Genomic DNA, 20,132 nt, shown 5'->3' on the forward strand with positions numbered 1-20,132 from the left:
GGCCTACTTTGCGGCACGACAGGAGTCGGCGCGCAAGGACGTGGAGCGCACATTTGGTGTGCTCCAGTCTCGATGGGCGGCAATTAATGGTCCAACGCGTTTGTGGAATGTCCAATGCATTGCTGATATAATGTACGCCTGTATTATCATGCACAACATGATTGTCGAAGATGAAGGTGGCGAACTGACCAACTGGGCCAACGACGATAATGAAGCCGGTCCAAGCCACGGCGTGGCCGCCCCCAACGTACGGAGTGGGGTACCTCACGATGAAGCCGGCCTCCTACAAGCACATGCCGACATGCGCCAAACGCGGCTCATATTCGACTCCAAAAGGATTTAATTGAAGAGTTATGGGCGCGGAGGATTGACCGCCGTTAGTTTTTTTTAATTATGTAATTTTTTTTAATTAATGTACTTTTTAAATTTTATTAATATTAGTGAATTTTCTTGTTTTTGTGTCGTAAATTTAATTCCGTATATTGTGTGATTGTTAATTATTTCATTTTGTATATATTTGTTAATAGTGATGTGGATATTATGTGGCTAGGCTATTGCTGGGCTATTTGCTTGTTTTGATGATGTGGCAGGAGGATTTTTAGTGCTGATGATGTGGCAGTGGCTAGGCTATGGCTGGGCTATTGCTGGGTTATTCATATTGTGGATGGTCTAATGTTTAGTAGGTGCATGCTATGACTAATGTCATGCTATTCCTCTTGTGGGCCTAAAAATACTTCCATATTTCTCTATTAGCAACACTCCATAGTGAGCATAGTGAATATCTAACACTTCTGACCTTCTATCCTTAAACCTATAATTACTGAAATGTTCGCCTGATAATAACATAAAAGAGGTGAAATCAGAAATCTCTTAACAATAAATATAGAATGCTCAACCATTAAACGCTTTACTATTGAAAGTAAATAAGGATATGGAGACGCAAGTAATTAATCTACAAGCTAAAACAATCAAGTATTCCAATGAAGAAACCAACATAGAACTTGTTCATTAATCATATAATTCATACTAGCTAGTATTACATATGACACAACTTCAATAATCTTGAAATTAAGAAAATACATCGATCACTAAACGCAACAGACACAGAAAACAATCAAAGACTATATAAACCAAAGACAACTACAAACCTATTTATGAAATTACAGGTATATCTCATGACTACACCTCAAAACAAATGATATCTGCAACTGCAACGAATGAAAGAATGATCAATACCACATCTCTACCTACAAAGAATAGATCGTATCTGTTTCTGTTCAAAATAATGTCTGATGACAACGACCACAATCAACGAGGCAAAGACGACGACGAGCCTCCACCACCATTAACCGGAGCCCACGCTGACACTGCGTAAAGAGGCTGATCCGACCAGCTCAGGGTCAGTGACGAGGACGAGGAGGAGGAGGACCCTTGCTGCACTTCCGCCCTATAATTGTGATTAGAAGAGTACATCTTCAACATCATCTGCCCTTGAAACAGCTCTCTTTCACTAACTCCGACGCAACAAAACCCTCCTTGCTCCATCAGCTGCTGCCACTTGTCGAACCTCTCGTGCCTCTCAAACCGATGTCGCCCCTCACAACCTATGATGTTCCTTATCTCCCGCCCGAACATCTCTTCCATCTTCATCCTTGCCGGACTCTCCAAGGGAAGGCTCGAATCAATGGAGTCAAACACGGCCGAGTAGTACTTGAGTGAATTGAAAAGCCTCGCATCCAAAGTGGCCTCATTGTGTGCTGCTTCCTGCTCTGCCATTACAACCACTTGAGCATTGCTGCTTCTGATCAACCCCAAAAACTCCCTCAACGCGCTGCCTTCATATAGCATCTTATGCAGCTGAAATACACAGTTCGCCACCACTGTCTCCTTCTCCTTCACATGAAGCATCCACAGCCTCACATCTTCTAGCCTATCAACCACTGGATGGAACTGAAAGGGGAGATTAAACGCCTCAGCAAACCCGGCTAGCCTATCCCCTGTCTCCATCAGCTCCTGCTTCGACTCACCAATGCCTGTGATCCTCACGTGGCTCGGAGGGCTTGCTCTGGAGGCCAAGCTCTGGAACAAACTAGGCCACTGTAGCCCTTGCTTGATGTCAAAATCAATGATGTGAACCCTGTCCTTCCCTTCCAACGCCCTCAGCAGGATCTCGTTGCATGTGAAATGAACAAACTTGGTGATCGGGCTGACTTGATTCAACACCCTCAACGCATCATCATCAACGTGCTCAAGCTCACGAGGGGGCGTGATGTGGAACACTTGAGGCCATAGCCTTGCGACGCGCAGTGCCAAGGCCTCGGTGAAGTAGGCGATGAGGCGGTGAAGAGGGGAGCCTCGTGGCGATGCGAGCTCACCTAGCCTAGCAAGGCAATGGCTGACTGCAGCAATGTTCTTGGAGCCTATTTGCTCAGCACAAGCCACAACTAAGTTGATTAACTCGACACACTCATGCTCCCTTTGGCTACTCCCGTTGTGCCCCGCCACGGCCTCGCTTGGATTGCGCGAAGACGAGCCATTGCCAGCAGCCTCACGCTCAACCGTGGGGTTACCACTGCCCAACCCGAGAGCCAGGCTGTGACTACTCGAGGAAGTGCTTGAAGAACCCGAGGCTGAGACCTCCTTGTGAGGATGCACATCCTTAGACTTCCCTGAATCAGTAACCTTAGTCACAACAGAATCAAACCATGGGATGCATGACAACGGCGGGAGAGGAGGCGGGTCGAAGCACCCTCTCTCCTCTCTCTCCTCACCTGAGCATGAGAGAGAGAAAGGGACCTGAGGTGTACCAGCATGGAACCAGAAATCCTCACTGCTCATAAACTGCCCTGATTCTTCCACAGATTTCCCATTGCCCCTTTTCCTCTTCTTCACTGTTCCCATGTAATTACTCCCTTCATCTGTAGCTGCATATCTCTTCTTACTTCTCCCCCAAATCTCCTCCCCTCTCTCTGTTGCAACAGGAGGGAGCTTAATGTTCTGCCTCAGAGAACTCTTGGACTCAATACCCTTATCAATTGAAATCCCAACCTGCCTAACTGGCTGCGGCCGCAACGCCTCTTTGCGCCCGAAGCTACATGGCAAATCCAACCTCTGTGTGCTCATGTCAGCGATATGACAAGCTTGAAACTGTGCAGATGCTTCACTCCTCAATCTATGCCTTGGTGACAACAATGTAGAAGAACAACCAGCCAACATTCTTCACTCACTAAGACCTCCAAATATTGCTGTTCCTTTACTTTTTTTCTTTCTCCCTTGTCTAAACTCCTAATACACTCACCCTTTTTGTCAGAAATTTCCTCTCTATGTTTCTCTATGATCCTATACTTGCCAAACTATGAGAAAAAATTACATTTACTAATTTATTTTATGCCAAGAAAACTGTTTTATACGAGGAGAAATCAAGAGAAACAGAACAATGTGTGCTATAGTGAGTGTGTGTGAGTTTCAAGGAAATAAAAAACCAGAAAGAACCAAAAAAACGGGAATCCGATGTCTAAACAAATCGAACAAACCTCTCCTTTCTCTCAGTGCGTGTGTGTGTGTTTATAAATGCCTTATAATGTCCTATATGAATGCTGAAAGATGATTATATGATATGTGCAGCAAAGAATCGAAAGAATTTATGATAAACAAATAGAAAAACAACAATGCGACCAAATCAAAGAATCAAAGAATTTAACAAATCAATGCATCAACATTCAAAACCTATCTAGGAAAAGAAAAGAAAAACGACAATCGGATTCCTCGACATTCAAAGCTGAAAACTCATTCGCAAGAAACGCGATTTTCCATCAAACGAAGCAAGAAAGCAGCAATGCAACATTCGCATCTCCAACCAATTTTGCAGCTGAGAAACACAGAAAACGAATGATTATCAATACTCCCAAACACGGCCTTCCAACCGCCCATGCTAATTTCAATTCAACCCGCCCCCCAAAAGAAACCCCGCAATTTTCAGGAAGTCATAAATTCAATCAAGCATGCATGAAAACAAACAAAACGGTCATCATCTCTTGGCAGAAATCAGTCGTTTATGAAAACCCCACTACCCAAAAAGCCATAAAGGCAAACGCAACTGAGCTTTTATATACTGAACTATTCTACAAAGCGGGCGTGGTTGTTTTTACCTTGAATTAAAGTGAAAAGAGGGCGGGTTTTGGGGCGTTGGATGAGATCCACGGTGGGAAATGGGTGAGAAATGTGACCGTTAAGATGTCGGTGAAATATGACCGTTGAAAGGGGGAATTGCAGAGACAAAATGTTTTTGGGGGAAAGTCAGGTGGTGCCACGACGGATACACGTGCGCCATCTCCCCCTCGCTTTTTGGGAACTTGACCGTTCGGATTTCGTCCTTTTTTCCCCTCTTTCTCTTTTTTAATAATTATTCGCAATTCTTGATTTGCTTAAATATGTTATTATTAACTGTTTTTTCTTGTCTCACCATACTAATTGGGTTATTCAGTTTTGTTACTTTATCCTCCAACACATGGCCCAACGTCGTCCCTACATTATTTTTTCATTTACTCAATTTTGGGATTTATATAGTGAGTCTATGTGTTTAAATGCGTTTAATATTAGCATAATTAGTCTAAGAGGATCCACAATAGCGGACGTCCCACCGCCAAGCAGCTCGTCCGTCGCGGACGTCCACTATTGCATGCGGCTAGCGGGTGGCGGACGTCCCAGGCGGACAAGAGGTCGTCCGTCGTAAAAGGCGGAAGTTCGTCCCCTTGTCAGTGCGCTCGTATTGTGGGCAGGCGACGGATAAGAGCACGGACGTCCTGATTTTTTAATTTTTTATTTTTTTATTTATACTCAATACAACTCATTGCACTTCATTTTTTGTATATTTGATAAACACCAACAATTAAAATGAATTAATATTATTTTTCAATTTGTTTTATTGGCTACAACGTCATCTAGTCCTAGTGCTAGGCTATTATTATGTAGTGAGATGTCCTTATGACGTGACATGATGTGTTTTTGAGATGTCCTAGTGCTAGTCCGTTGGGATGTCCACATTATTGTGGAGGCTCTAACTATAACGTTTGGTGCAACTTAGATTTTTATGCTTTAATATTAATAAAATTAATAAGTATATTGAGTTTTTAGTTAACTCATTGTTGTAAAAAATAGTGAGTTTTAGTATATCATAATTTTAGGAATGAAATTATTTATTTCTTATATACCTCATTTGGTCCACTATAAATACAACAATTCCATTTGGCGCGAAATTTATTTGTGAGTTAAGTTGAGAGGAAATAAAGAAGAATAATTTTGGAATCATATTTAGGAAATCTGTCAACCATATGAAAAAGGAAAAATATTAAAGAGTGGAACAAAGAGAGTATTAGTGCAATTTGGAAAGCATAAGGTCGTTAATGGTATATAGCCATAGGTAAGGCAAAAACATAATCATGATATTTATTTTTCTTTATTGTCAACTTCATCTTCAGACATCCGATGATTGATTGATTAATAAGTAAAAAATCGATGCCGCCGACTAGAGCCTTCCAATGAATTGAAATAAAATTAAAACGTGAAATGCAAATCTTAGTATTGGATGACTAGCATTTCAGAAGAAATCATAAATGAGAAACACGAAAAGAGAAAAAAGTGAGCGCCTAAAACAGAATCATTATTCCAACGACAAAATTTCCAAGCCAGAGAGATGGGAGACAGCCTCTACTCAGATATGAGTGGTGATGCGAAATGCAAGAGCACACAAGGCTCAAATCCAATACCCACCCCGCCCGCCCCGCACGTAGCAATTATGTGTGCGGGTGAGCTGACCTAGTCATAGAGTGGTTAATCCTAAAAGGTCTCGAGTTCGAGTCCACCGTAATGCGATCCTTTAAAATTTCTATTCATCTGCCTATTAAAAAAATAGCCATCCAAAACGAAGAAATGTCAAAGGCAATTAATAGCAACAAGGAGAACGCACTTCTAAATTTAAGGGCCAGGCAAAAGCCTCTTCTTGACCATCTCCCAAGGGAACAGTAGATTTTACACGACATAATGCACCCACTGCTAGTCTAAAACCCATTTTCAAGTTAACTTATATAAAAATCAGCCAGAAATCATGCCCGCAATGAAACAAATATTAGTCACCATCCGACCAAAAGCAACAAACCAACTGCGACATCACTTACAAGAGTTGAGATAAATTGGTATTGAACTGGCCTGTATTCTTTGCAGCTTTGAACAATAAGCATATAAACTATATCAGCTCCAGATACAAGGCTTCTTGCTTGCTGGTTAAACCCAATTCGTCGAGAGTTGAGGGGCTCTCTCCATCACCAAAAGCACGTCGAGGATATGGCCTCACCTGAAAATAAGAAACATCCCATGTTCAAACACCATCAAGTTCCTATCAAGGATTCTCTCACTCAGAAAACAATTTTTACCAATCTGTAGCTGCCAGGTTTGACCACTCTGCCAATATCAATGTAGTCAAATACACTCTGTAAAACAAGAAATACAAGTGAGTAACTCTAAATTAATATATTGAGATGTACGATACACAATTCAGATAACAAGGACATCAATCAGCATACAGCAATTTGCTGAGGGGTTAAACAATAATGATACATGTGAAGCAAATTCTGTAATCATACAATGCCTATTTAGTTAATCTCATCACATATAGAGTATTTAAAAATGGAACAATCTATTTTAGTATTCATTAAATGCACGAACTTTCCCGAAAGGAAAAAAACATTGAATAAAATGAAGCGTATAAACATGAATGGGTATGTGTAGTGGTTTTAACCATTTTATTCCCACTATGCATGACCTTAAGTAAGGCACACCAAGAGAAGAGTAAACAAATGTTAAGGACTAAACAAATCCAAAATGACCACTTCAATTTAAATACAGGTGGTTTGCTATCTCCCAAACCTAAATTTAAATACAAACCAATAAATAGTGGATTTAAACCTCATTTTAATCTGATAAGATTCCTTTTTGCTAATTAGAATATTTAATACTAGTTAAATAGTAAGCATTATTTATATACACATCAAGATGTGGAAATGTGTCTTCATCTAACACTTATATTTTAGCCTAGGAGAGCAGACATACTTCTCCACAAACATATTACCTGTAGCTTGTCTGACTTGAGAAAACGTCGTCCCCGCCTACTTCCATCAGGCATCCGCACAAGGAGGGTAACGGCATTCTCATCATCTGGAGTTGGTTCCCCAGGAAGGGATGCCTCTTTTGCAGCTAATTGTCTCTCTTTTTCCTGGACAACAAGAAGACATGCATCCTTCAGGAAATAAGCACTTCATACCACCAAATTGTCATGTTGTCTAATTTTATATTTAGTTATTAGAGTAGTGGGTTGAGTCAGTTATGCTGTTATGTGTAGTTTACTATTAATACCACTTAGTGAGAGAGCGTGGTTATCTATTTATGAATGAAAGTTTAATCCGGTAAGTGCAGTGAAGGACAAAGACATGGACCCCTTTGTGCTGCTATGCCTTTCATCTATTCTGCTCTTTATTTGAGATCTCCACTTGAATTCTTTGTTATCGCCTTTACTGCTAAGTCCTAACATGTGATGTAAGACAAACTTCAATAATTAATTTTATGGAAGTCATAACTGATTTTTTTTCAAAAAAAGTGCTGTTGTAACTGCAGAAATTTAAGTTCGGGCGTAAAATTGCAAATACTGGTAAATGGTGTGTTATTGTTATCTACAGCAATTAACCCTTAAAATCATTTCTACGAAGGATCCATCCACTAAACAAGGTTGCATGTTTCACTTTTAACCTATATATAAAGTGGGTTATTTTCAATGTTTTGTGAAGACGGCAAAATAAGTAGTATAACTCTAAAAATTACAACTATTGAAAGTGTATAACTCCATACTACTTTTTTAATATTTTGTTAAGATGGCAAAATAAGTTGATAATACAGGCCATAATATTTTTTAAAACAGTACAAAAGATGGATTGTTCTATGATGAACTTTTGGGCCTACCAAAATTAGACATGGAACTAAAGCTTGTGGAAATTATAAAGCAACTGAAAGTGAAAAACAAAACCCTAACACAATATAGGAAGAAGCACAGAACGCAATATACATATTCACAAAGTTGTAACAACAAACCAATAAACAAAGACCTAGGTTTCATCAAATTCATTTCGTCGGACATGCAAACGTATTTTAGGTCACTGAAGATGAGATAGACTGGAGGGAGGGAGGCCAGGTAAATGGAATTAATCAGGCATGCTGATTAATTCTCAATGCAAGGGGTAGCGGAAGAGGCAATTGTAGGAAGGCGTCATGGATTTTTGAGTCCAGTGTTGTGTGTAGTAAAAAGTATGTAAGATGTTTCTCACCATTAGAGACAGAGAACCATGATCCAATACTATGTTGATAAAACCTAGATATCATACCGGACTTTCAAGGCTACCCACCCCTTAACACAAAAATCTAAGAACAAGATGTAACTGAACCCAAGGAAGCATATCAGTTCTATAAGTGCATAAAAAATTAAAAATTCAACGGGTTCAACAACAACAATCTTCAACGTATTATACCTGTTCTTCTTGCAATTTTCTGTGCATTGCTTCCTCCCTGAGTTTCTCTTCTGCCAGAGCGGCTTCCGCTTCTTCTTTGGCCTTCAATTCCTTTTCTCGGTCAGCTTGTAATGAAGCAAGATACTCATCATCCTACATACAAAAGCATACATTGTAACCAAAGCCCTGAAAACTTAGCTGGCGTTAAAAGCATGAGATATTTACCTGTTGCTCTCGTATCAATCGCTGAGCAGTAAGAGAAGGAGATGGAGGACGAAGATTATGCCTGGGGTAAGGATATGTAGAGACACCTAAACCATTCTGTGAGAGATGATGAGGTGCATGAGGGAAATTATATCCACCTCCTTCTGGGATACCACCAAACATCGCTGCTTCAAGCATTACAGCTTCATCATGTTCCACAGATGAGATGCCCCCCCACTTTCAATATGCATAGATAGAAGAAAAAAATAATTATTCCTAATATACATGCAAGTCCACTGAAGATGAAATGAAGATATGAGTTAAAGATTTTTAATATTATGAAAAAAGAAGTAACCTCATCAGATGGGAATTCACTTCTAATTTGGTGGGGACGGGGAACATTATTTTCTGGTGGAGGACTCGAAGGTGGTGCATCGTCAATGTCTTCACTAAGTTCGGCAGTATCGATAGGGGCTGAAGACACAAATCTCCTCCTACGTCTGACCAGTGGTAGATCTTCCACATCCTCAGCTTCATCGGGCAAGGTTGTGCTTCCGACCTCCAATTGAGATTGCCTGCAGATACTAATAGCTTATCTGACTCCAGGCAATAAATTTTTTATTATGTGCAGAATCTTAACATGTAGCCGATCTCATGCAAACTGTAGTTTGTCAACCACATTGACATAGAACAGGCTCACCTCCCATTTGCAGATAATATCCCTACTTCATCTGAAGTCCCTGATATCTGAACTTCTCCTGAGGGTAAAGCCTTCCCCTCTCGTTCCCTCAGAGCTTTTTCCCTCTCTGCAGTCTAGTACCACTTTTCCATTAGCTGAGCAGCAACAAGGTTAGAAAAATATAGCAGACAGAAGAAGAGAAAACCTGCAATGATAAGGAAACGACATGTGCAAACTCAGCATCTTCTGGGTGGGACTGTGTCAGCACAGGAGCAGGATCTTCAGAATCCTGTATCAGAATGGATGGCCAGCATTGATTAAAAGTATTTCATAATAAATATAGCAACTCAGAATTTGCTTGAGTAAGGTACCTGACTTGACAATCCAGCTTCCTGCTTGGAAGCCTCAATGGCAGCACGTATCATTTCTTCCTCTATATCATTTCCATAGTCAGGCAAGTCGACAGTAGTTGGAGCACTTGGTTCAGAAAACCTGGAGCTATATCCAGTCCCATGTGTGGCAGCACGTGTAGGTGGTAAAATTGGAAAGGGTTCGTCATCATCTATTATGACTGTTCCACGTACTTCTGTTCCATGTCCGTGTGTAGATCCAGTTACATCTTCAATGATGGAAGCACCAACGGAACGGCCAGTAGCACCAGTCTCATCTTTCACCCCGATTGGGATCTCCCTCACCTCTCTTGGATGTGAGACAAAGGGTGTTCGATTTGAAGCATCACCTCTATCATAAATACTTCTATTGCAGTTGGGATCAAGGAGTGAGAATGGATTTAAGTCTCTCCCAAATGGTAATAAGGAAGGTGGAGGTCTATTGGACTCAAATGACATAGGATCATCTATATCCATGCCTTCAGCTCGAGAAGACGTAAAAGATGTCTGTTGAGTTCTGTATGCAGACAAAGTAAGCAATTACCTTGACCATAATGACCCATACTAACTTTTGGCTTTTAAGTATCTTCAACCAAACAGAACAAAAGAATACAAGAGATACAATGAACCAAGGTGGAGCCACTAACAAGTTTCTGTCCCCTTCTGTAAAATGGGCATTGACAGCTTCATTGAGGTTGCCCAGATGCTCCTGCTCAACCAAGACAGAAGAGTGAAACAAAAATGACTTAGAAATAACAAATAGTCAGATAATTGGCATCCAACAAAATTATAAGTGAGAAACAACAAAGTATAAAAACTAAATTTCCTTGAACAAATAATTTAAACCATAATGGAAAAATGAAATAACTCACGTAACTCTGAAAGAAGGATTTGAAAGATGAGGTGACTTTTATTCAATATGATTGGAGATTAAAAATTTAAAGAAACTTATTTTCTATCAAGAAGTCGATAGTAGGTTGATGGCTCGGCTGTAGAGGAAATACCTTCTATCAGACATAGATTTCTGATCGATAATTTTGAACTTCCCCAAGATAGTAGCTAAGGAAAAATACTAATCTGCTAGTTTGAGGGCTGGAGGATACTGATCCGCCATCGACATACACATTAGCTAATGTGGTTGTGGTGGGGGGGGGGGCAAACCCCAGCATCTGAGCCTTTTATAGAACTGAATCTCAAGCTTCACCATAATAACAGAGATGGTGAAGTAGCCTAGGATGAGACACTGATCAACCAAGCAAACCATACAGCGGTAGTGACTGGGGCCAATGGACATTTAGAACTCAGACATTAGACTAAACTAAAATGATATATTAAGAAATAGCTATTGTTTAAGAAACATGGTTGCTTCATGATATTATCTGTCTGTGGCGTGCATGTGCAGAAGGGGGAGTCAGGAGATGGATCTTCTCGTTGTCAACAAGTGGAGTTAGCAACTCAGTTTTAGTATACTTAAATAGCTAGGTTTCATCATCTTCAGAATTTCTTCCTGAATAGGAACAAACTTTTAAAAATAAACTGCATCATCTGCACTGATTTTTCAACCGCTCCACTATTTTTCAATAGTAGACGCCATAAACTTGAATCCATTGCCTTGTTGACTCCCAGGTTTTGGTGTCTATAACTACTAGCGTATTTATGTGCCGAAACAAACTAGTTCAAGCGAAAAAACTTAACGAATGAGGTATTTGCTAATTTCCTATCAAGAACTTATTTCAGGAAGAATAGATTCTGATCCACTTTGAATTAAACACTTTGTATATTTCACTGCATGATGCTTACCAAACACACCATGCTTTAGCATAAAAGAAGAATGCTGGCTCTCATATAAGTAAATAGCAAGTTACAAATCCTTTGTAAGAGTCTAAATTATTCCACAAAATCATCTCATAGTGATTAGTTTAAAATAAAATTAATGTCTCATCACTGCCATACCTCATTCAAAGTTTTCCGTCCCACAGAATCCATCACCACTACCAAAACGTGTAGCTTCGGCAGTACAAAAGGTTTGATTAATTCGAACAAAAATACATCTTTAGTCAGTAAAATCCAATCTCAATACGAAACTGCTCCCCCATCAACGCAGCAACAAAATTTTAGCACGTGAGTTTCCCTACAACTAATTTACTAAAATCTGAATAAAAGAAAACCCTAATATTCTACCAATATACATACACACATACATATATATTCCCGCAGCTTGCAATCCAACAACGCCTCATATTGCGATCACACATAACATTTTCAGAAAGAAAACGAAAAACATAAATCAATATCATCAAATAAACAACACGAGAACATAATATAAAATTATCGCACTAATTTATACTAAAAAAAAACCTCAAGCTTTTGTATAGCGGTGGTTTCATCGGCTCCGGTAATGCTCATGAACGTTTCAATAGCTCCTTGATCAGTCGCCATTTTTCCCGATTACTTCTTGTCAATTTGAGGAGAATGGAATCAGAGTTTGCGTGAGAACTGAGAAGTGAATTAATTTTGTGAGTGATAAAGTTAATTTATTTGGCAAATTTAGAAGAAATATAGAGATATTCAGCAATTGTGTGTAATACGTGGAGACTGAGCTGACCTTTTGCACAGATCGAGGGGTAATATGGGGATTAAATTTTCTTATAGTTCCTTCTGTAGTTTTCTGAACTTCCACGCTTCTTTTTCAGTTTCACTCTGAAAAATAAAATTAAAATCAAATTGAATTGAAGAGTGTCCACTATAATGAGGCGCGGCTATAGCCACGTTTGGGGAAAAAGCGGGGCGGAAGCGGGGCGGGTTATAGTGGGAAGGGTGTCCGCCGCGGGGGTGGACGCGGCGAGTGGGGCGAGATGCGGCGGACGCGCGATAGCCGTGTGCGCGGCGAGGACGCGGCGGGGGTGCTATAGCCGCGCCTATAGGCGCGGCGCCTATAGTGGAGACATTAGCCGCGGCGGTTGCATGCGATTTTTTTTTTTCACTTCAATTCACCTATAAATACACCCCACTCCATTCATTATTTTCACACCATTCAAACACAACATCTATACAAATTTCTCTCACTACAATTTGGGGTCGGAAATGAACAATTTGTGGAGAGACAACTGGAATGCTCTGATTCAACAGGTGCAACACCAGGCCGCCCAGGAGGTAGCGGCCCGTTTGGCGGAGGAGGCGGAGGATGCGGAGGATCCGATCCCTCGCACCATTACTCATCGGCGGACAATCCCACGAGACCACGTCGGTGCTCACCAACGTTTAATGGATGATTACTTCGTGGATAACCCCCGTTATCCACCCGAGATATTCCGCCGGAGATTCAGGATGTCGCAGCGGCTGTTCAATTATATAGCGACGAATTTGGCGGAGCGTTACCGGTGCTTCACCCTCCTGCGTGATGCGGCTGGCCGGATCGGGCTGTCCACACAACAGAAGTGCACCGCTGCAATCCGACAGCTTGCCTACGCCAGACCAGCGGACATGTTCGATGAATACCTACAGATGGGTGAGACTACTGGCCTCACGGTGCTTAGGCAGTTCTGTAAGGGGATCCGGGAAATTTTCGGTGGGGAGTTTCTACGGAAGCCCAACCCAGATGAGTGTCAGCGCCTACTTGATATGCACGGGTCGGTGCACGGCTTCCCAGGAATGTTAGGAAGCATCGATTGCATGCATTGGGAGTGGAGGAACTGCCCCGTGGCATGGAAAGGCCAGTTCACTACTGGATTCAAAAGCAAACATCCAACGATGATACTGGAAGCCGTTGCGGACTACCGACTGAAGATCTGGCATGCGTATTTCGGCGTGGCAGGTTCGAATAACGACATCAATGTTCTTCAGTCGTCGCCTCTCTTCAACGAGGAGTGTCGGGGGGAGGGGCCAGAAATCAGCTTCGTAGCCAACGGTACGCAGTACAGTAGGGGCTACTATTTGGCAGATGGAATATATCCGCGGTGGCCCGTATTCGTGAAGATTGTCCGCCAACCGGTAGGACCGAAGAAACAATATTTTGCGCGCAAACAAGAGAGTGCTAGGAAGGACGTTGAGCGGGCTTTTGGTGTCCTCCAATCGCGGTGGGCTATTATACGTTGTCCCGCACGAGTTTGGCACGAAGATGATGTCGCGAATATTATGTTAGCCTGCATCATATTGCATAATATGATAATAGAAGATGAAGGATTTGCGGCAGAGCGATGGGCGCCGGAAGAGGGTGCAAGTACAAGTCATGGTGTCGCCTCCGCGCCGATCCAGATGGGCGTACCACGGAGCAATGAATATTTGATCCAACGCTTCGCTGATATGCGCAGGACCACATCACATAACACAATGCAGGCCGATTTGATTGAAGAAGTGTGGGCACGTAGGGGAGGTGGTGGCGTTGTGTAAACTTGATAGTGATTTGTACTAGATTCAATGTAGTGTGTGATTTTAATTTTAAATATAATTTAGTGTGTAATCCTAATTTTAATTTTAATTTGTATTTTATTTTTATTTTTATTTTTATTTTTATTTTTAATTCGTATAGTCGGCTTCTTCTAATTACGTATAGCCCGATAAAGTTGTTCATAATTACTTGAAATATTATAAAATAAAAGTTGATTATAAAATTTTGGGGCTATTGGAGGTGTCCACCATAGTGGCGGACACAAAATTTTAGGACTATGGACAACAAAATTGGGGCTATTGACAAAAACTGGGGCGGGGCTATTGGGCGTGTCCGCCTTATAGTGGACACTCTTTGAGCCCGCCTCCGCCACCTCTGCAATCGGACCATCCCACTTCACTCTCCCTCTCCCTCCCATTTCACGCCGCACCTCTCCATTTCGACGGAGACCAGCGACGCCGCCGCCTCTCTCCGTTTCAGTCGAACAGCATCCGCTTGGTAAAATTATATTTCTTCAATATGGAAACAGATAGTGAGCTTCGATCGATCTAGCAATATGGAATCTGGCATGGTTGAATTGTTAAGAAGACTAAAATTGGAAGTGTAGAATTTGCTCCACTTCTTTGGCACACAATTTATGTTCACCGGTTTTGCATTATATATATTTATCTCTGGTTCTCAATCAATTCGACAATTATCGACATTAGCAGAAATATCTGTTGCAGGCCCTGATCTGAGAGAAAGTAGAAGCTTTTTCCAACAATAAATCGATGGAGGACAGAAGTACAACTGGAAGTTGGAGAAACAAATTAGGGTTTTGGAAATGGGCGATTGCTTCTGTATTATTCAGACTAATTTTAACATATTTTTCCAAAAACCTCAACCTTTCTTCACGGCCTGAAGTCTCCACTCCGCTCACCAGCCTCCGCCGCCGTACTTCCACTCTCACTATCTCTCTGTATTAGCTGCGTTCATGTATGTGATGTTACTATATCTGCAATAAGTTCGATTGAAATTTATTTTTTCTTGTAGTGGCGGAAGGCTACTGGCTAAAGCAATTGTCAATGTCTCCTTATTCTGGTTTGTGATAGTTCATGTTGTGCTTGCATTCGTATATGAACTTATATTTTGTTTCGTTTTGGATTTTTATCGTGGTAAGACTACTCTTATGGGTGTGATAAACAGGTTCAATGTACCATGGGTCGCCTTTGTTGCTCTCCATTCTCGGGCCACTTACCGTTAAAAAGTAATCACCCCATTAATTTTTCTATTGAACAGACTTTGAATAACTTCATGCTTGACTTGATCATCAATGTTTTGTCATTTTGGTGATTATTCAATTGCGTAATGCAGGATTGGAGGGCTATCCAGTGAACTTTTATGCAGGTATCAGCTTCCTATCAATTTCTCTCTCTCTCTCTCTCTCTCTCTCTCTCTCTCTCTCTCTGTGGCTTATGGTCCACCCTATAAAGGATTCATGTCTTGTCACACATTGCTGTAATCTATACTTTCTAATTCTATCAGAAATACTAAGAATGCTAATTAGGATCGTTGGTGATGCTGATGCATTGCATCTTTCTAAGCAGTTTCAGAGGAATCAAGTGAAGCTTTTATTAACTGTTCGTAGAATAGATATGTTATTTCTCCATGCACACAATCTTATGTCACACCATGCTACCATGCTACACCTTTCATCTTTCTGGTTCATCACTTAAAATGCTACATGATCCTTCACTCTGACGTGGCTCTCTGACAATTGTAATGTAAAAAAAACTATTATTTCCCACACAACCATGTCAAATTAGTTTGCCTTTTCTTTTGTGGATGGGGTTCGGCTACAAGATGTAGACTTCATGCAGCATGTACTGCACATCTTCATTTCCTTTCTTCAGAACTGAAAGTGTGCCAATTTCACATCCTGTATTTGGATTTTTTTTGTACGAATATCATTAAGCTCAGTAGAAAATCAACACACTTTTGGATACAGTCTGGTTTCTGTGGTTGCAGATTTTATCAGCGCAATCCTTATTCGTGCAACTGGGACCAGTCTTGTAAGAGCACATCTTCGCAATTGGAAATCATTAGGCCTTGATAAGCTGTCCAAAGGCAATGGTAACTGAAAATGCTTCCATTGAATTGGTCATTTAAGTTTTTTCAATGGCACATCCAGAAACTGATAAAAATAACTTTATTTTGTAATTTTTTTATAGAGGTTGTGCCATCTGGTGATATTGCTGCACTTGTGTATTTGTGGAACCCTTTCACAATCGTCTCTTGCATTGGTTTCAATACTTCAGCTATAGAAAATATGTTTGTTGTCATGTCACTTTATGGAGCATCTGCAGGTATGAAGTGAGCAACCCTTCTTTCTTTCTGCATTATTGATATAGGATATTAAAAATTTTAAACTGCTACACATTTATTTTGCTATTTCTGTAAAGCTTTCGAGGCTGTCTTATGCATATTGTCAGGAAAGGCTTAAGTAGTAGTAATACTATACAACTCTTTGATTGTGTCCCAAATTTCAATTTGCATGTGTTACGGTGGTTGAACTCATTCCGTAAACTTTACATTTGCTAATGTTTTACGACAAATAAAATTTAAAAATAAACACCAGTATTCAGTTTTGACGTACTGTGGATTATAAGTTTGCTTTCCAAATATGCAGGATTAGTACCATTGGCCGCTTTTGGGTGGGTTGTATCATCACATTTATCTCTGTATCCCATAGTTCTAGTGATTCCGGTATGTGTTGGGGCAGAAATTTATTATTTAGCTATCGGTAATTTTTTTTACAGATAGATGCTAAAGAACATTCACTGATTTTGCTCCCATTTAGGTGGTTTTTTTGTTGGGTTATGGTCTTGATGCACCCCCAAGAAAGCTTTTTGCGCTGAGTAATCTACAAGGCGGAGAAAAGAGATCTACCGATCATGCTGAACTCAACTCACTGAATGATAAATTTTCTAAAACAAATTTCTCCTGGTGGAGAGTTATCATCTTCTTCTTGTGGGCATCTGTATGGACTTCCTATGTGTTAATTATGTGTGTCATCTCTATGAAAGAGTATGGTGGTCTTGGGGAGATGTTTAAGAGGTAAACATTGCGTGTAAATACATTTTTTGGTTATAATTTTCATTTCGGTTTAGCATAATTTAGGCATATCAATATGAAATAGTAGCTATGCTTTATGCCATGCATGCTGCATCAAATGTATCGTGAATGACCATATTATGATTTCTCAACTTGTTACTTTTACTTGAACTCTTACCTAACTGGAGTGGAAGTATTGGCAGAATTTGACCCATTTACGTACCCCCTTTCCAACTGGACAATAGGAGTAATATTCTTAGCTGTGGTTGAAATAATTTCTTTGATCTTTGCAATATTTAATTGAATGTGCTTTTCCTATTGGATTTTGTTGATTATACTTTGTTATATATTTGCTCATTTTGTTTTCTCTCATCGTGTCCACTGAAGACCTAAGATTTGATATGTTTGCCTATCTATTTTCTCGAATTCATTGATTACTGCCGGTTCCATTTTGCAGGACATATGGATTTATTCTTGCCATTGAGGATTTGTCACCAAATATTGGCGTCTTATGGTGAGTTCCAAGTGAGTGTTTTGTTTGTCAAATGTGCAATGCCTAGCAGCTTGTTTCTTTCCGAACTTCAATAACATATTTGCATCTTTACTGCAGGTACTTCTTTGCGGAAGTGTTTGATTTTTTCAGGAATTTTTTCCTGATAGTTTTTCATGTGAACATCCTATTCATGATTCTGCCGTTAGCTATACGGCTAAATCATAGGCCATGTTTTTTGGCCTTTGTTTACTTGGCAGTCTCTTCAATGCTAAAATCTTATCCTTCGGTGAGCTTTCCCATATTATCTGAATCATAAAATCTTAATGTTTCTATTTTTGGTTGGGACATTTTTTATGACCCATTCTCTGTTTATCATCTTTCTTTGCTTAGATCAAATATGCTTTGAAGTTTGAACAACTCTTTATTTAGTGTATACTTCTAAGATTTCAAAAAGAAAATGGAACCAACAACTGTTACTTTTTGTTACTATTGAAGGAAAATAAAACCAATAACTACTCCCAGTTCTCCCCATTCCCAAACAAGAATTATGCCCTAGAATTGATGACTACTCTTTTATTATGCATATAAGTTAGACATATATATTTGTGTGTATTTGTTCATTCATAAGATATTCATACAGTTCATTTTTGAGTTAGGAGTTAAATGTTCTTATGAATCTTGCTACACAGCATGGAGAAAAGCAAACTATCTAGGATGCAGGATCCTCACTCTTGGAAAAACTTATAGTGGAAATTGTATGAATAAGAGAATGACATTCTGATAGGACAGAAATTCCCGTACTTGAAGCCATGCATTCAAACGTTCTGGCAATTCTGCAGTTTACATGTTTAAAATACTCCATCAGTTTATGAAAGATTTTGTTGATTGGAACCAGCTAATGGTACATTGAGTTGGAATCTAATTTAATATCTAAAAGAGCAGGTACTAGTAAATCGCAACCTCAATTGGTGCAACTGCTCATTGCTGCAGTTTAGTTCAGTTGTGCTACTGACTGAAAACTAGGTATTGAGGTGCAAAATTGATCTTAGATTAGTTGCAGTCTGTTGAATAAGGGTGAACAAGGGGAAATAGTTGGTTGGGCAAGGATTTGTAGACTTAAGTGATAGTTAAACCTAGCATTGCTTTGGTTTTTCTGTTAATATGTTCGACTGATATATTTGATAGCCTCATTTATCGTTTGAGTCATGATTATTGATTGCATATATTGATATCTTGATTTACTTCTGGTTTATCTAGGTTGGGGACTCGGCTTTATATTTGAGTTTACTGGTACTATTTGTTAATGAGTTAGCAGGTTAGTTGCCTCTTTCTCTGGATGCACTTTCACGTGAAGTTTGATTGTGAGATTCCTTACCTTGAACTGACATCTAAAAATCAATTTGGGCACAGAGATGCAATTTACATTCTTCCTCTTTTGTGGATATGTTGGGATCTCTCTTCTCAGCCCTGTAATGCACAACCTATGGATTTGGAGGGTATGTGTCTGCGTGATTAGATGGATATGCATAACCTTTTCCTGGGAATTAGACATAATCTCATGTAGCAAATTAAGTGTCTCTGCTAGTTATTAACTTGTTATACGATGCAGGGGACTGGGAATGCAAACTTTTACTTTGCGACTGCAATCGGATATGCTTGTTTCCAGGTTATTACTTTTCGAAATTGTTCCTTGGTAATGATTAATGAACATACATCATTTTTTGAACATACTCCATATGTTCTCTTGATCCATGCGGAAAATTTGCAGTGATTACTGCAGCAATGTTACGAGTAATACATTTGTTAAAAACAACCATATATGAATCACATGACTGGTGGATTAAGTTTCTTCAATTAGCCAATTATTGCAAATTGGTGTCACCTTTTTCACTGTTGGTGATTTTTTAGAGTGGCTTATACATGAAAGATTACATTGGTATAAACTCTACTTATGATTTTATAATAAAGAATTTTCACAAATTCCATCTCCATCCTATATTTATTTGTTTCTGCATTTTGCAGATTATTCTGGTGGTTGAGAGTGTGAGTGCTATGTTAAACCACGACAGGAAGATCAGAAAGTTATGCAACAAGGTTTAACATGGCTGTCGGTTTTTGTTTAAAGGACTTTTGCAACAAGGTAATTGGTTTGAAGATGTTCACTTGTGCAATTGCTAAATTTGTTAGGGGGCTACTTGTATCATAGTTCTGCACGTGATTTTGCTCATACGGAGTATATTTATCCTAAAATACTTACAATATTTTTTTTATCTATATTGCATCTTATTTTTAATGTATATTTTTGTTATATTCTTTATTTTATCTACTCTTTTATCAT

At 39.8% G+C, this 20,132-nt stretch overlaps 3 protein-coding genes across 8 annotated transcripts; 1 reads left to right on the forward strand and 2 right to left on the reverse strand.

Moving 5' to 3' along the window:
- Window positions 1–981: 981 nt before the first annotated feature.
- On the reverse strand, window positions 982–4,317 carry LOC121770972 (scarecrow-like protein 28). Its single transcript, XM_042167760.1, has one exon. The coding sequence runs from the start codon at window positions 3,214–3,216 to the stop codon at window positions 1,309–1,311; it is 1,908 nt and encodes a 635-aa protein (XP_042023694.1). The 5' UTR covers window positions 3,217–4,317; the 3' UTR covers window positions 982–1,308.
- Window positions 4,318–5,968: 1,651 nt separating this feature from the next.
- LOC121772331 (plant UBX domain-containing protein 8-like) lies at window positions 5,969–12,395 on the reverse strand. 5 transcript variants are annotated; one of them, XM_042169389.1, is made up of 12 exons: window positions 12,023–12,148; window positions 11,775–11,905; window positions 10,469–10,530; window positions 9,804–10,338; window positions 9,638–9,721; window positions 9,454–9,566; window positions 9,109–9,328; window positions 8,775–8,990; window positions 8,571–8,702; window positions 7,124–7,267; window positions 6,429–6,485; window positions 5,969–6,349 (listed from the first exon to the last, which is right to left on the reverse strand). In XM_042169389.1, exons 2-12 carry the CDS (start codon window positions 11,805–11,807, stop codon window positions 6,242–6,244), a joined length of 1,704 nt encoding a protein of 567 aa, XP_042025323.1. In that variant the 5' UTR covers window positions 11,808–11,905; window positions 12,023–12,148; the 3' UTR covers window positions 5,969–6,241. The 5 variants fall into 5 exon arrangements, with proteins under 5 accessions (XP_042025323.1, XP_042025324.1, XP_042025322.1 ...); XM_042169390.1 differs by lacking the exon at window positions 11,775–11,905 and adding an exon at window positions 10,826–11,098 and having other exon boundaries at window positions 12,023–12,136; XM_042169388.1 differs by lacking the exons at window positions 11,775–11,905; window positions 12,023–12,148 and adding an exon at window positions 12,180–12,392.
- Window positions 12,396–14,575: 2,180 nt separating this feature from the next.
- Window positions 14,576–20,091, forward strand: LOC121772424 (phosphatidylinositol glycan anchor biosynthesis class U protein-like). 2 transcript variants are annotated; one of them, XM_042169531.1, is made up of 15 exons: window positions 14,576–14,706; window positions 14,934–15,141; window positions 15,241–15,288; window positions 15,394–15,454; window positions 15,562–15,594; window positions 16,196–16,320; window positions 16,419–16,553; window positions 16,877–16,953; window positions 17,048–17,304; window positions 17,759–17,815; window positions 17,912–18,080; window positions 19,052–19,109; window positions 19,205–19,290; window positions 19,404–19,460; window positions 19,817–20,091. In XM_042169531.1, exons 2-15 carry the CDS (start codon window positions 14,979–14,981, stop codon window positions 19,892–19,894), a joined length of 1,404 nt encoding a protein of 467 aa, XP_042025465.1. In that variant the 5' UTR covers window positions 14,576–14,706; window positions 14,934–14,978; the 3' UTR covers window positions 19,895–20,091. The 2 variants fall into 2 exon arrangements, with proteins under 2 accessions (XP_042025465.1, XP_042025466.1); XM_042169532.1 differs by lacking the exon at window positions 14,576–14,706 and having other exon boundaries at window positions 15,048–15,141; window positions 16,216–16,320.
- The last annotated feature ends 41 nt before the right edge of the window (window positions 20,092–20,132 follow it).

This window comes from Salvia splendens, chromosome 16 (assembly GCF_004379255.2).
Source record: "Salvia splendens isolate huo1 chromosome 16, SspV2, whole genome shotgun sequence".
NCBI lineage: Eukaryota > Viridiplantae > Streptophyta > Magnoliopsida > Lamiales > Lamiaceae > Salvia > Salvia splendens.

Coding starts and splice junctions, on each gene's coding strand:
- LOC121772331 (XM_042169388.1), bottom strand. CDS start 12,260: ATGGCGACTGATCAAGGAGCTATTGAAACGTTCATGAGCATTACCGGA. Junction 10,531..12,179: donor CCGCTATACAAAAGCTTGAG/GTTTTTTTTTAG, acceptor TTGGTTGAGCAG/GAGCATCTGGGCAACCTCAA. Junction 10,339..10,468: donor ACAGAAGGGGACAGAAACTT/GTTAGTGGCTCC, acceptor GTCTGCATACAG/AACTCAACAGACATCTTTTA.
- LOC121772424 (XM_042169531.1), top strand. CDS start 14,979: ATGGAGGACAGAAGTACAACTGGAAGTTGGAGAAACAAATTAGGGTTT. Junction 18,081..19,051: donor TGCTAAAATCTTATCCTTCG/GTGAGCTTTCCC, acceptor TGGTTTATCTAG/GTTGGGGACTCGGCTTTATA. Junction 19,110..19,204: donor ATTTGTTAATGAGTTAGCAG/GTTAGTTGCCTC, acceptor ATTTGGGCACAG/AGATGCAATTTACATTCTTC.
- LOC121770972 (XM_042167760.1), bottom strand. CDS start 3,216: ATGTTGGCTGGTTGTTCTTCTACATTGTTGTCACCAAGGCATAGATTG.